The sequence below is a fragment of the Gadus chalcogrammus genome, chromosome 22 (assembly GCF_026213295.1).
Source record: "Gadus chalcogrammus isolate NIFS_2021 chromosome 22, NIFS_Gcha_1.0, whole genome shotgun sequence".
NCBI classification, from domain to species: Eukaryota; Metazoa; Chordata; class Actinopteri; order Gadiformes; family Gadidae; genus Gadus; species Gadus chalcogrammus.
The window spans coordinates 7,709,465-7,723,709 of record NC_079433.1 but is presented as its reverse complement, the minus strand read 5'-3'; the positions used below and the strand labels follow the sequence as shown (position 1 = coordinate 7,723,709).

The window sequence follows — 14,245 nt, the reverse complement described above, 5'->3', positions numbered from 1 at the left end:
AACATGGCTGTACAAAATCCACAAATGTTTGCTAAGTAAACCACTTGCTCACATCAAATTGAATATAAGCGAGTTAACCCTTCACCCTCAGTCCCAAGCTACCGAATAGCTGTTGTGATTGTAATTTATTTATTACAAAAAATACATTTGTGCCTGTTCTGTTTCCCCTCCTCTAAAGCACTTCAGTATGGACACTTACCGCGTTCAGGTCCCAAATTGAAAAATGGGACAATGCATCTGCCATTTCGATTAATTGAAGATGCACATGTGCAAATGCAGCGAGAAGGATTGTTACAATCAGAAGATGTATTTGCATGTATGGTACATGTATCGGTAAATAAGTAGTTGCTTATTTCAAAGGATTTCATGCTGATTCGAATTTTGAAACAAGAATAAAAAATAGGTGCTTTATTATCATCGTTATTCAAATCATAGCCAATTTGGATTTCCTGAACCCCTGAATGCACACAAGACCATATGATCGGCAATTTTTTGTTCTTTTTATTTCCAAAATGATCAACCTACCTTCAGGTAATGAAAACACAAATTCAAAAGGCATTCAAAATGTCAGTACATGGTTCCTCAAGACTTATTCACTTATTCAACTTGTAATGCAGAGCAGAAAATCTGTTTCCTTAAACACTCTTGAGTTGCAATAATAATGATCACAGAAGTTATAGCTTTTTTTTGGCGTTAGTAAGTTTGAAAAGAAATGGCGGTTTGGGCTGAGGGCTGACCGTCCAACTTCATCCAGATGTTGGCTTGTGAGGCTGTGCCCGGCTGGAACTGTGTCAGAAGGTCTACAGACATAAACATGTTTGTCATACTCCTCCAGTGATTGAATGCTGTTTGGTAGAACTCCACGAGAGAAGTAAGAGCTTTCCACCCCCATTTCTGACTCATTTCCCTCATCCATGTACACAGTCTTTTAAAATATGCAAACAAATGTGTCCACACTCATCCCAAATGCTTTTTGCACTGCTGACTCCCACACACGCATGCATGCACGCACGCACGCACGCACACACACACACACACACACACACAAAACCACATACAAACAAACCGAATAATACATAGCCATTACAAATATGAGCTCACTGGAAAGTCAGTTCCTATCAAAAACAGGAGTAGCCATGTCTCCTGTTTAACCTAACATCTTGAGTGACTTAGACTTTCCTCAAATTTTAACTCAACTGTGTTTGAATTCAAGACTTTTACTTTACTCTTTACTAATTTAAGAGGTCTTGATCCATGCAATTTAGTGACACAGGATTAAGGATCATTAAGGAGACGTTATAGGGCCAAAACACACAACCTTTCCCCTTGGAGTTTGATTCCCTAGCCAGCCTGTCCTGATTTGAGAGTATGCTACTTTGGTAAAAAGGAGGTTCTCTGTCAAACTTCTTCACCAAATGTTTGGATGTAAAGAGAAAACCCATGCTCAACTCAAGAACTACTAGTTCTAGTGTTGATAATCTTGTTTAGTTTTCTTTGTGTCCACATGTTAAAGCTGAAATATGTACTATTTTACAATGTCGTGAGTTGTGATTAGTGTATGACAAAGACAGTATAGGCCTACATGTAGAATTGTATACATACATAGTGTAGGCCTACATGTCTAGGCCTAGTATAAGTAGACCTAAATTATGCTACTTGAAACCCACTTCAAGATATTTCCCAAACCAAATATTTTTCACTTGTAAAAAAAAAAATATATATATATATACATACATATACACACATATATATCAAATTTCATACATGGACATGCTTAAGGTGATTTTGGGCTAGGCTACCAAATGAAAAAACGTTGGTGCTTCGAGACTTGTGGTTGCTTATGGGTAGAATACTTTCCAATTAACTCACAAATCCGGTTTTCCAACCGCATGGAAGGACTCCATTCAGTGGAGCTGGGGTTTGGGGGGTCAGGCAGCCCAAGGCCCGCTGTGGACCAATTATGATTACGTAACAGGTAACAAAGGAGTGAACAAATCGGTTTGGTTTCAATGAACCACCGATCCTATCATCCTAACCACTTGTATCATTCTGGCAGGCAGCATGCCTGCTCATTATCCAATCGTTTCGGACATTCCTTACAGGTAACTGTTCATCCAAATGTTCATCCGTTACACAATCAACATTTGAATACCTCTGTTCACGTTTAGTGGTGCGGGCATTTCATTTAAATGATGTTCAAATTCTGATCATGCTCTATTTTGAAGGGCGATGAACTTGTTGCCACTCTGTGTGAAGATTTGCACTTCTTGGAAACAGTTCCTTATCCGTCCCAAGTTGCATATCCAAACTTCTCACAAACAGGTACAACTAAAACGGTTTTCTAACATTTAGATGTTGTAAATGTTAAGCTCTTAAAATCCAAACTTTTCTTTCTCCAGGGTCGCACTAAAACCTAACAGACAGGGAGCGGGAGGATTGGTAAAACCAACACGTCTCTCTGTCTTTCGTAACACTTTTCCCTCCTCGAGTACCTAACTTGTACTCCATTATAACTGAAACCCAGAAACTAAACGAGATAGGCTACTAGCCTCACCAAAGCTATCCAAATACAACATGAGTTGATCGTTGATCGTGTCATCGCCTGACATGAGGACTGATCGACCTTGTATTCTGGCTCTTTGCACGGAAAACGGGCCCGCCTTTTTCCTGTCACTGGACACCTTGCAGTAGAGGATCGAGCCACCCTGTTGGTGTTTCTCCACAACGTCGGAGTTTCATCACCCCGTGGATGAATCTCCAGCCCGTGGGTGTTTCTCCACGCCGTGGGCGCACTGGGACGTGTTTGATCCGAGACGGGGACAAGACCAGACGTCTCCTGGAAGGCGCGGTGTCGTGGATCTGATTTGTGGTGCTGTCGACTGTAAGTAAGAGCGCATACCTTCTGTCTTCCAAAGCAGCGTGAAAACTTTATTACCCACTCCCCTCAACGGACGGGCAGCTGACCTGAGTTTAGCAGTAGTTCAGAGTTTAGCAGTAGTTCAGCACGTTTTCTAAACTTGCGGACACTCATAAAGTTATTGTATTTTTATTGAATTTGTGAAAATTATGACTTTATGTTTTTTGGGTTGGTAGAGAGGATTATAAAGCAACTTGGTGTGACATGCCTGGAAACAACGATCAGCAGGAATGAGAAAAAATATCAAATTAACTTTTGACATACGCCCTGTTGAAATCTAACGTTATACATTAACAGATACGTTTGTCAAATGTATGAAGCAACGTTACTGGCTTGCTTCGGAATCCCTTTGGACAGTGTAACAAAATTATAGATTTTACCTAGTTAGATGTTAAGAATAAATAAATAATAATATTTTTTCTAAATAAACTAAGAAGCATAGCTACAGGGATCGGAAAATCTTTTTTGGGCGAAAGGTGAGCATTTGACCACAGATGTTAATATTACTTTAGTTAATTCATCTGAAATTATCTATCCCGATCGTCACTCAACAACACCCATCCAAACCCAAAACCCAGAACGCTGTAACCGCCACCACCACCAGCACCACCAGCATGGCAACCATCGCCATGGATAGAATCGGTCGGCTGTTCATCAACCTCCAACAGCTCCGGCAAATGCCCCTCCTGCTGACCCAAGCGGCCCCCTCCATGCCGGCCAACCTCCGGGACACCGAGGTGCCCCGGTACTTCCGCGAGGCCCACGTCCACTCGGGCTACCGGCCCCTGGGCCAGTCCTGGAGCTACTACCTGCGGTCGCTCTTCCAGCGCCACAACGAGACGGTCAACACCTGGACCCACCTGCTGGGCTTCCTGGTCTTCCTGCTCACCCTGTGCCGCCTGGCCGAGACGGTGGACTTCGTGGGGGACCCCCACGCCTGGCCCCTGCTGGTGCTGGCCGTGTCGGCCATGGGCTACAACGGCTGCAGTGCCGCGGCCCACCTCCTGGGCGGCAAGTCAGAGCTGTGCCACTACCTCTTCTTCTTCATGGACTACATCGGCGTGGCGCAGTACCAGTACGGCAGCGCCACGGTGCACTTCTACTACGCCCTAGAGGAGAGCTGGCACGCCCGCGTGGCCGGCGTCTTCATGCCCGCCGCCGTGGTCCTCTCCTGCCTCTCCTGTCTGGGCTGCTGCTACGGCAAGTTCTGCAGCCACAGCCTGCCCACCTGGGTGAGGCGGGTGGGCCAGGTGACCCCCTCGGCGCTGGCCTACGCCTGGGACACGAGTCCCGTGTTCCAGCGGCTGTTGCGGTGGTCGGCGGACGACGACGAGGCGGCGCTGTGCTTCCACCTGGGCCAGGTGGTGTTCTTCCTGTCCAGCGCCTTCTTCTTCACGTACCCGCTGCCGCAGCGCTGGTTCCCGGGCCGCTGCGACATCGTGGGGCAGAGCCACCAGATCTTCCACGTGCTGCTCAACCTGTGCACCCTGAGCCAGATCCGGGCGTCGCACCTGGACTACCTGGGCCGCAGGAGGCTGTACTCGCGTCTCCACGGCGAGGGCGAGGCGGGGCTCGTCGTGGGATTGTACGTGGTCACCGTGGCGGCGTGCGTGTTGATCGCGGCCGGTATGGTCGTTAAAGTCAAGCGAGTGCTGGACGGCAAAGTGCAGAAATGCAAGTGAGGGTAAGGAATTAGTGTTGCATGGTGAATTCTGGACTGGCCTGGGGGTTTGACACATGGTATGACCCACGGTTGAGACTTACCAAAAACTGCAAAAAAGTGTTTTGTTCATTCATTTTCTGAGATGACAAATAAGTATTGTATAAGTTTAACACTGATATTTGTATATGATGATATACTTGATCAGCCTAAATAATTTCTTGCACATTTACGGGATTATAGCAAGGCCATAAATGGAAATATCTTGTATTAGTTTGTATTAAATACAAATATAAGAATATGTTACTATATAAACCCTTTATATCAGAAGCCTGGCATTTTATCAAAGTTACAGTTAAGTGCCAGTATTGTATTTTTAGAGAGAGAGGATAATTCTCCCATGTATTATAGAAAAAGGGACAGCAGATTTGCCCCCTGTAGGCCGGTCAGTACACTGAATAAAGATCTGCTATTTTGGGTTTGGTAAAACAGAGCTGGAGGGTAGAATATTATAAGAAATGTGGTTTATGCATCATATTGAAGTGCAATGAGTGCCAATATAACTAAGTCCGAGCAAGGATATGAAACTTTGTGGACTTTTGAAATGTTGACCTTTTGATTGTCAGGCAACCACAAAGAATATATTTAGAAAGAATATAGTATAGCTGCTGTATCTCAATTTATATCAAATTGGATCAATGCTGTGTTTTAATAGAGCCCTCCCAACCATGCACTAATCAGGCTGAGATCACTGTATCAAGTGTAACCTTGGAAAAGGAAGCTCCTAAGCTTTTGATAAATGCTGGCTTGTTTTTGGACCGCGTTTATGATGACCTTTGGGTTACGATAGGAAAGTCTAGACTGTGTTACTATGCATATCTGAGGCATGATATTTTTTGCTATCGCTAAAGAGGTACTTTGCGTTAACTACAGTAAATAAGAATAATTAAGGTTTTCACTTAACTTACTTTTGGCATTATTCATAGACTTTTTTTTTTTTTTGTTATTTCTCTTGGTATTCCACCTGTTTTCTAATGGTTAGGCTTGAGACTGTTTGCAATAGCATTTTTCTGGTCCGTCGAATGCTCAACCGCTTTAACCGAACATACAAAAGACTGATTTTGTCAAAGGGTTTGGATTTTTTTTTTATGTTGAACCGTGCAGTGTATAGAAAAATTAATGATTGTTGGTGATTTCATTTTCTTTCTAAGTAATTGTGTGCAGATGGAACGGGTGTGTGGAGAGGCGGGGCAGTTTAATTAGTGTTGTTGTCGCCAGGTCTGGCTTATTTATCTTCATCTCCGGCTCCCTTCCCTGTGTTCTGAGCCAGGCTCTGACGCAAGCGTAGACCACCTCTGATTGGCTCCGGCTCAGAGGTCTCCATGGTGAGCTCAATTAAACAGAGGTTGTGCACAGAGGGATTTAATAAAGGTGTAAAGAAAAAGATGCTGTGTGCGCATTTGTACATACAAGCCAACGCATTTGTGCACTGTGTACGTTTGTCCGTTTGGGGATCTCACAATTCTCAAACACAAAATGTTAACATGTTTACAAAATTAAGGCAAGGACAGTAGTAATCAATTTGGAAGGGTTTGAAATGTGAATGTGAAGTCTGTATGTTTAGGGACCAATACAATCATTATCATATAATACAAATATTAGAAAATAAATATACTACTGTTGAACATGATATGGTGCCTTCTCTTCTGTTGCACATTGATGGTCTATTATGCGTCATGTTTCTCTGGTGGGATGCAACAGCACTCTGCTTACATCGACAGATGACTGACCTTCTAAACTGGACGCTATAGTGTTTTCTCAGGCAGGTGCAGTAAAGGCGTCATTAAAGTGCCATGGTCCCCATGATATTACTTTATCAGGGCCCCCCCTCACCAATGAAGCACCATCACGACTCAACTATTTCCCTTCCAACCCGCACAAACATCAGCCCTGCTTAATTTGCATCCAATAATGCATCAACCGTCACCATGACTGCATTCTGATTTTATTACTGTTGAGACATCAAATACAAGTCATATCCCCATCAAGCTCAAAGTGAAGCGTACGTACATACAAGATAAGGAAATGGCAATGCGTCACAAAAGGTACGGGCCAGTTCATTGAAGGGTCACATCCATCTGGCCCACACATAATGCACGCATATGCACGCTTGCAAACACAAACACACACTAACCGATTAAAGCAATTCCCTTAGCCTCGTCAGTTAAAACGTCAACGTTTAAATGGCCACAATAAAAGGGAACATCCAAGTCCATAAAAAAGCTCATAAAACACCTTACAATGATGAAAAAACATTGCAAGTGGAAGCAATTAAAACAATAAAATCGTATTTTAAAAGGCAACTTAATCCAAAACCTTCAGTATTTTCATAGGAAATTATCTAACAAGAGAGATGCAAACATTCTTGAGATATGGAGTCAGACTGATAAGACCCTGGGTCTGGGTGTGGCTGCATACTTTGGTTGTATTAGGCAATCATCAAGTGATGGATGCGAAGATCTACGATATTCATATATTATTCCATTTCAGGTCTGCAAAACATGTGGACATGATGACCTTAGCTTTCCCCCATAGTGAACATGAATGTGGAAAAGGTGTCCTATTCCTCAGAGGTCGGCCCCAATTAATCAACAGGTTCAACAGAACTGACGGGGTGGGCCCTGTTCCCCTCTCCTCGGTGGAGCAGCTGAGGTCAGAGCTGAACAGACTTCGACCAGGCAAGACAGTGGATCCGGACGGTCAGCCTGAGTCTGCCTGAGTCTACACGTCTCCAACCGGATCCTAGTACTGGGGAAGACATCCTACGTGGTTCCTGTACCGAAGAAGACGCGCCCTATCGCCTCCAAAGGCTACAGACCGAGTCAGAGGCGATGACTTCTGACTGGATGAGGCCCTTGAGAGATGGCACTGGTTCACCTTCAGCCCTGGTTGAACCATCATTGGACCCCCTTCAGCTTGCCTACCAGCCAAAGGTGGGATTGGATTACGCCTTCCTCTTAGCATTGTGAGTGTAATGTTCTCTGTAATAACCAGTGTGTGCCTCAGGCATCTCCAAAAGCAGGTAGACACTCCCCTGGCGTCCTGGATTGTGGACTCCCGGAGTGGTTGGTATGTTAAGACTGCAGGGCTTCATGTCTGACACTGGTAAGCACCGCAGAGGGCCCACTGGGGATAGTCTGTTCCCCTTTTCTGCTTAACCTCGTACTTACTTAAGACTGCACTGGTGCGTTCCATACAAGACGGACTGACTGTGTGGATTCATCAAAACAAATTAGGCACCACTATGCAGTTTTTTTCCTGTCCTTTTTAATCAATGTCCGCGCTGCCATCTAGTGGCTGAAAAAGGAATATTTCGTTTTTTTTGATGTAACAAAACTACCCATTTTATTATTATTTTATTTTTTTATAGAAATGAACCATATGGTTTGTGTCTTTTTGTTTTAATGCATTTTCCATGTTTTCTGTAAATAGATGAATAAAGGTCAGACTGTATTGTTAATCTTTACACCACTCTTACACTTATATGGGGGTGTGAGTGTGTGTGTGTGTGTGTGTGTGTGTGTGTGTGTGTGTGTGTGTGTGTGTGTGTGTGTGTGTGTGTGTGTGTGTGTGTGTGTGTGTGTGTGTGTGTGTGAGTGACTGTGTATGCGCACGTGTGTGTACGCGCGTGTGTGGCGCTCATATCTCACACACCTGGTGGCTGTATTGGAGAGATAGGAAGAAAATAAACCTTTCCCCAAGTGATTATTTTGATGAAGTTTTGACACGCAACAATATGCTTTGAATTAATACGCCTAACTTTAGTTAACATAAATGATAAGCAATCTGAAATGACCTCTTAATCTACAGACTTATTCCCTACACCTTATAATAAACGTTGCTGTGTGTGTGTGTGTGTGTGTGTGTGTGTGTGTGTGTGTGTGTGTGTGTGTGTGTGTGTGTGTGTGTGTGTGTGTGTGTGTGTTTGCGCGTGCGTGTGTGCTTGTGCGCAGTGACAGTGGTCAGAATAAAGGCACAGGTTTAAGTCATATGTAAGTACCAGCAGAGCCCGTACTTACACATCTGGTACCAGATGTGTTCGGCTGCCAGATCCAGATCGGCTCGGGGGTCCTAGATGCGCAATAATGACGCACTTCCTGTAAACGATGTCGTTAAATGCGCATGCGCGTCACTCAGTAGCCGGTGTGTCAGCGATATGTAAATGTATTCATTGCTAAGAAGTAAGTAGTTATTTAGCTGTTGATAAACAGCTTTTTCAATGATTTTGCTTGAAAATGGTACGTTAGATATGGGCCTATAATTGTTCATGAGTGATGTATCTATATTGTTCTTTTCTTAGAAGTGACTTGATGACTGTTGATGACTGTTGTTTTTAACAAGCATTGATTTCATACATCTACAAGTAAGTCATTTATTTTCTATGCAAATTTATAGAATAAATCCAAGGCATACAAATGCTTAAAATAATACCTTAAATGGTATTGGTATTAAAATGTATTTAATCAGTCCTTCAAATGTCTTAAAAATGCCAATACATTGGGATTGGGATTTTGTCAGACATTTTCTCATGCTGTTATTTATAAATCCCCAAATAATTTAAGCAGAAGCATCTATCAGCCAAAAATGCATCTCATATTTACACTTAGTCAGTTAGTTCAGTATGGCATTTAATGTGTGTAATGTGATTATGTATGGACGTATCAGTATATTACGGAGTGACGTAGTTCCGGTCACCAGTTGATGAGTTGAACCAGTTATGAAGACACGCTCGAATGAGCTCTGTATTAAGATCTGTTAACCTTCTAATAAATACCACGACAAGTGACACAACGTGTGCGTATCGTGACATGGTGTCAGAAGTGACGAACTGAACGCCGAAAGAACGGAGATGGCAAAGTTTGGACCGCCGTAACAGTTTGACTTTACCCGGCCAGGGGAATGGCCAACATGGAGGCGCCGATTCGACAGGTTTCGTGCAGCTTCCAAGCTCAACAAAGAGAGCGGTGAGGTACAAGTCAACTCTCTTCTGTACTCGATGGGGAAAGAAGCAGAGCCAATTTATGAATCGTTTGTGTATACGGAGGACGACAACAATGATAACCCTGAACTTAACTACGAGATAGTTATAGCTAGGTTTGATGATCACTTCGTGCCTAGACGCAACGTGATTCATGACCGGGCATGCTTCCACAAGCGTGTGCAGAAGGAGGGAGAAACTGTAGAATCTTTTGTGAGAAGCCTGTATGAGCTTGCTCAATACTGTGAGTTTGGCATAACAAAGGATGAACAAATTAGGGACCGACTCGTTATTGGCATTCTAGATAGCGAGGTCTCACAAAAGTTGCAACTTGAGGCTGATCTTACGCTAGAGAGGGCTATCCTCCTAGCCCGACAGAGCGAGCAGATCAAGAAGCAGAGCGTGGAGCGGGCAGAGTGCTCAGTGAATGCTGTGGGACAAAGGGGACAGGCAGGTTGGAAGCGCGGCAAAGACATGCGGCAGCGATATGGGCGAAACTTTCCGGAACGTGAGGAGTCCAGCAAACAAAATGGATGCCCACGGTGTGGCAGAACACACACACGTGAGGAACGTTGCCCTGCACGCAACAAGAACTGTCGGCGATGCGGTAAGCTGGGACACTTTGAACTGTTGTGCAAAAGCAAAATTACTAAACAATTAATGGCTGTGACACACGAATATGGTGATGATGATGACGATGATCAAGCTTTCTTTATCGGAGCTGTGACAAATCAGGCCTATAGAGTAGTTGAACAGCCAGATTTCAGTGACGATTGGCGTGTCACACTGCCCATCAACAATAGTCTAGTGGACTTTAAAATTGACACGGGGGCAGACATTACTGTAATGACTGAGAAAACATACAGCAAACTGCCAGACAAGCCCCAGTTAGCTAGAACCACAGTCAGTGCCACAAGCCCAGGAGGGGAAGTGGAATGCATAGGCAAATTCCTGGCCACATGCCTGCACAAGGGCCAAAAGTATGCCTTCTGGATTACAGTGATTAAAGGACGATTCGCACAGAATCTACTGGGGGGAGGTGTAGCCAAATCCATGGGCCTCGTGAAACGGCTGAATGCAGTCAGCACAGAGAAGGACGACCTATTCGGTGAAATAGGTCTCCTACAGTGCGACCCTGTCAAAATCGTGCTGAAACCAGGCGCGGAGCCCTATGCTGCCACAACGCCGCGCCGGGTGCCGTTTCCCCTCCTGCCCAAAGTCGAGAAGGAGCTGGGGCGCATGTTAGAGTTCGGCATAATCGAGCATGTCACGGGCCCAACTGACTGGTGCGCGCCCATGGTGCCTGCGGAGAAAAAGAATAAAGACCAGGTCAGAGTGTGTGTGGATTTCAAAAGGCTGAACAAGGCTGTCAAGCGAGAACTGTACGTGTTGCCCACACTGGAGGACATTGCTCCCAAGCTAGCCGGGGCAAAGGTGTTCTCCGCACTAGATGCTTCTAGTGGCTTCTGGCAAATTCCCCTGGACCCGGATAGCCAAAAACTGACCACCTTCATCACACCCATGGGCAGGTTTTGCTTCAGGAGGCTCCCATTCAGGATCTCGTCAGCCCCTGAAATTTTCCAAAGACTCATGACCGAGCTGCTCAGTGGCCACGAGGGAGTCGTGGTCGTGATGGACGACATACTCGTCTACGGTGCGGACGAGGAGGAACACAACAGGCGGCTGAATGCAGTCCTCCAGACCATAAGGCGGTCTGGACTGAAACTGAACAAAGCCAAGTGCCAGTTCAACAAGTCGTAGATCGGCTACTTCGGACACATAATCAGCGCAGAGGGCATGAAACCAGACAAAAGCAAGGTGAGCGCAATCACTGACATGCCCAGCCCAAACAACGTGGGAGAGCTGCGCCGGGTCCTAGGCATGATCAATTACCTGGGGAGGTTCTTGCCAGGCCTCTCAACTGTGCTACACCCAGTCACTGACCTGCTCAAGAAGGACAGTGCGTGGGCATGGGGTGACCTCCAGGAGAGAGCGATGCAGAAAGCCAAAGACATGCTCTCATCAGCCCCAACACTGGCCTACTACGACTCCAACCGCCGCACCGTCGTCAGCGCTGACGCCAGCAGCTACGGCCTGGGCGCCACACTACTTCAGGAGTACATTGGTGAGTTGAGACCTGTTGCATTCTGCTCACGCACACTCACAGAATCAGAGAAACGTTACTCCCAAATAGAAAAGGAGTGCTTGGCAGCGGTGTGGTCGTGTGAACGATTTGTACGCTATGCACAGGTGCTAGACAGTTTTTGCCTCCAGACAGACCACAAGCCGCTTGTCCCATTGATTAATGCATGCGACCTGGACAAAGCGCCGGTGCGGTGCCAGAGACTGTTAATGCGCATGATGCGGTTCAATGTTACAGCTGTGCATGTTCCAGGAAAACAGCTGATCGTGGCAGATGCGCTGTCCAGGAGCCCTCTGACTCAGGCCGGGTCAGAGACGGAGCGCCACATCAAGGCGTATGTCGATGCGGTGGGGACAAACAAGCCCATGTCATCAGAGAAGTTGGAGGAGATAAGAGGAGTAACGCAGACTGATCCAGACCTTCAGGCGGTCATCTCCAGCGTGCAGAACAGCTGGCGTAAGACTCGCAACTTTCCCTCTTTCTCTGCATTCTACTCTGCCAGGCATCACCTCTCTGAAGCGAGGGGACTAGTTCTGTATGACGACAGAATTGTGATTCCTAAAATACTGAGAGCAGACATTCTGAAGAAAATTCATGCTGGTCACCAAGGACTGACAAAGTGCCGCGAGAGAGCCAAGCTCTCCGTCTGGTGGCCCGGCATTGGTGGCGACATCAAGGCAACAGTGTCGCAGTGCAAGTTCTGCATAGAACACAAGCCCAAGCAGAGGCATGAGCCTCTCATCACAACAGCCCTACCGGGGGGGCCTTGGCAGAGGATCGCTGCTGACCTATGCGAGCTGGAAGGGAAGCAGTACCTAGTGGTTGTGGACTACTATTCCAGGTATGTCGAAATGGCACACTTACCTTCTACATCAAGCTTGCAGGTCATCACGCGCCTCAAAGCCATCTTCAGCAGATGGGGCGTACCTCTCGAACTAGTCAGCGACAACGGTCTGCAGTTCACTTCAGCAGAATTCACTGACTTTTGCAAAGAGTACGGGTTCACACACGCAACCTCAAGCCCCCACTACCCCCAGGCAAACGGGGCAGCCGAGAGAGCAGTCCAGACTGCTAAAAGACTGCTGAAACAGCCAGACCCGTACCTTGCTCTGATGAGCTACCTGGCCACGCCCATTGCTGCAACGGGAGCTAGTCCAGCTCAACTCATGCTGGGACGACAAATTCGCACCACAGTCCCCACATTGGAGCAAAACTTGCAAAAGACTCCAATAAGCCCTGAACAAGTAAGAGTAAATGACTCTAATGCCAAAAGATCCTACGAGTACTTCTACAACCGCCGACACTCCACCCTCCGTCTCCCAGAGCTGCCGACAGGTCAGGCAGTCCGTGTCAAGCTGGACACAGACAAGGGGTGGAAGACCCCTGCGCAGGTGGTGGCGAGAGCGGAACAACCCAGATCCTACATGGTCAAGATGGACAACGGCACAGTGTTGCGGCGCAACAGGAGACACCTCCAGGCTGTTCCTGAGACCACCGGGCCTACAGAACCACAGCTACAGCCCGGGACCAGCCCAGCACGTCCCGTCAGCAGTCCACTTCCTGGTATGGTCACCAGGGGCCAAAGAGCATCACCAGGGCCCTCTGCACCAGAGGCTACACAGACACCGGCACGGCCTACTCTGTCTGGTGACACAGCCAGACTGACCTCCAGGGGCAGGGAAATCCGACCACCTCTCCGGTTCAGACTCAATGAATGATTTTTGACTGTTTTTATTGCTAATGCCTAACCATTTTTTTTTTCTAGGTTTCGTTACTGTCTTAACAGTGGGCTGATTTAGTTGAAAAAAAAAAGAGAGGACAGGAGAAGGATAAGGGAAAAACTGTTTCTGCGTTAATGTTGGTAATGCACTTACTGTGTTATGTTATGTGAATGTGTTACACATACTACAGTACAGTAGTATGGGGGTTGTGAGGTTTATGGGGAAAAAGAAGAGGAAATGCTTTTGGTAAAAATAGATTTAATTTTGAATAAGAAAAAGTTTGCTTACCTGAATCTGCAATTAGAGTAGGTATTGTTTATCCGAATGTATGTTTAGGATTCTCTGGATGGACTCAATACAGGTAAAGGTTACTTTCAGTTTATTGTCTTAAAAGGGGGAGATGTAATATGATTATGCATGGACATATCAGTATATTACGGAGTGACGTAGTTCCGGTCACCAGTTGATGAGTTGAACCAGTTATGAAGACACGCTCGAATGAGCTCTGTATTAAGATCTGTTAACCTTCTAATAAATACCACGACAAGTGACACAACGTGTGCGTATCGTGACAATGTGGTTTTAGAAATTCAAGTCTAAGTCTATGACAACATCAAGATTTCTGTCTTGGTGTGTGCTTTCTAACATAACAGCTGTGCACTGACTTTTAATTGTTCATCCCTTGCACCAAAGACCATTACTTCAGTTTTTTCATTGTTCAATTGAAGACAATTTTGGCACATCCAGTGATTGAAGTAGTTATTTA

At 45.8% G+C, this 14,245-nt stretch overlaps 3 protein-coding genes across 5 annotated transcripts; all 3 read left to right on the top strand.

Moving 5' to 3' along the window:
* The first annotated feature begins 1,958 nt into the window (after window positions 1-1,958).
* On the top strand, window positions 1,959-6,880 carry paqr7a (progestin and adipoQ receptor family member VII, a). Of its 2 annotated transcripts, none has more exons than XM_056582156.1 (5): window positions 1,959-1,975; window positions 2,057-2,102; window positions 2,226-2,322; window positions 2,400-2,881; window positions 3,496-6,880. In XM_056582156.1, the coding sequence occupies exon 5, from the start codon at window positions 3,532-3,534 to the stop codon at window positions 4,597-4,599; it is 1,068 nt and encodes a 355-aa protein (XP_056438131.1). In that variant the 5' UTR covers window positions 1,959-1,975; window positions 2,057-2,102; window positions 2,226-2,322; window positions 2,400-2,881; window positions 3,496-3,531; the 3' UTR covers window positions 4,600-6,880. The 2 variants fall into 2 exon arrangements, with proteins under 2 accessions (XP_056438131.1, XP_056438132.1); XM_056582157.1 differs by lacking the exon at window positions 1,959-1,975 and having other exon boundaries at window positions 2,021-2,102; window positions 2,400-2,439; window positions 2,689-2,881.
* A 1,906-nt stretch (window positions 6,881-8,786) lies between these two features.
* Window positions 8,787-11,709, top strand: LOC130375316 (uncharacterized protein K02A2.6-like). 2 transcript variants are annotated; one of them, XM_056582143.1, is made up of 3 exons: window positions 8,787-8,818; window positions 8,938-9,000; window positions 9,421-11,709. In XM_056582143.1, exon 3 carries the CDS (start codon window positions 9,634-9,636, stop codon window positions 11,374-11,376), a length of 1,743 nt encoding a protein of 580 aa, XP_056438118.1. In that variant the 5' UTR covers window positions 8,787-8,818; window positions 8,938-9,000; window positions 9,421-9,633; the 3' UTR covers window positions 11,377-11,709. The 2 variants fall into 2 exon arrangements, with proteins under 2 accessions (XP_056438118.1, XP_056438117.1); XM_056582142.1 differs by having other exon boundaries at window positions 8,938-11,709.
* Window positions 11,710-11,787: 78 nt separating this feature from the next.
* LOC130375319 (uncharacterized protein K02A2.6-like) lies at window positions 11,788-13,541 on the top strand. The gene is made up of 2 exons (XM_056582147.1): window positions 11,788-13,002; window positions 13,082-13,541. Exons 1-2 carry the CDS (start codon window positions 11,968-11,970, stop codon window positions 13,421-13,423), a joined length of 1,377 nt encoding a protein of 458 aa, XP_056438122.1. The 5' UTR covers window positions 11,788-11,967; the 3' UTR covers window positions 13,424-13,541.
* The last annotated feature ends 704 nt before the right edge of the window (window positions 13,542-14,245 follow it).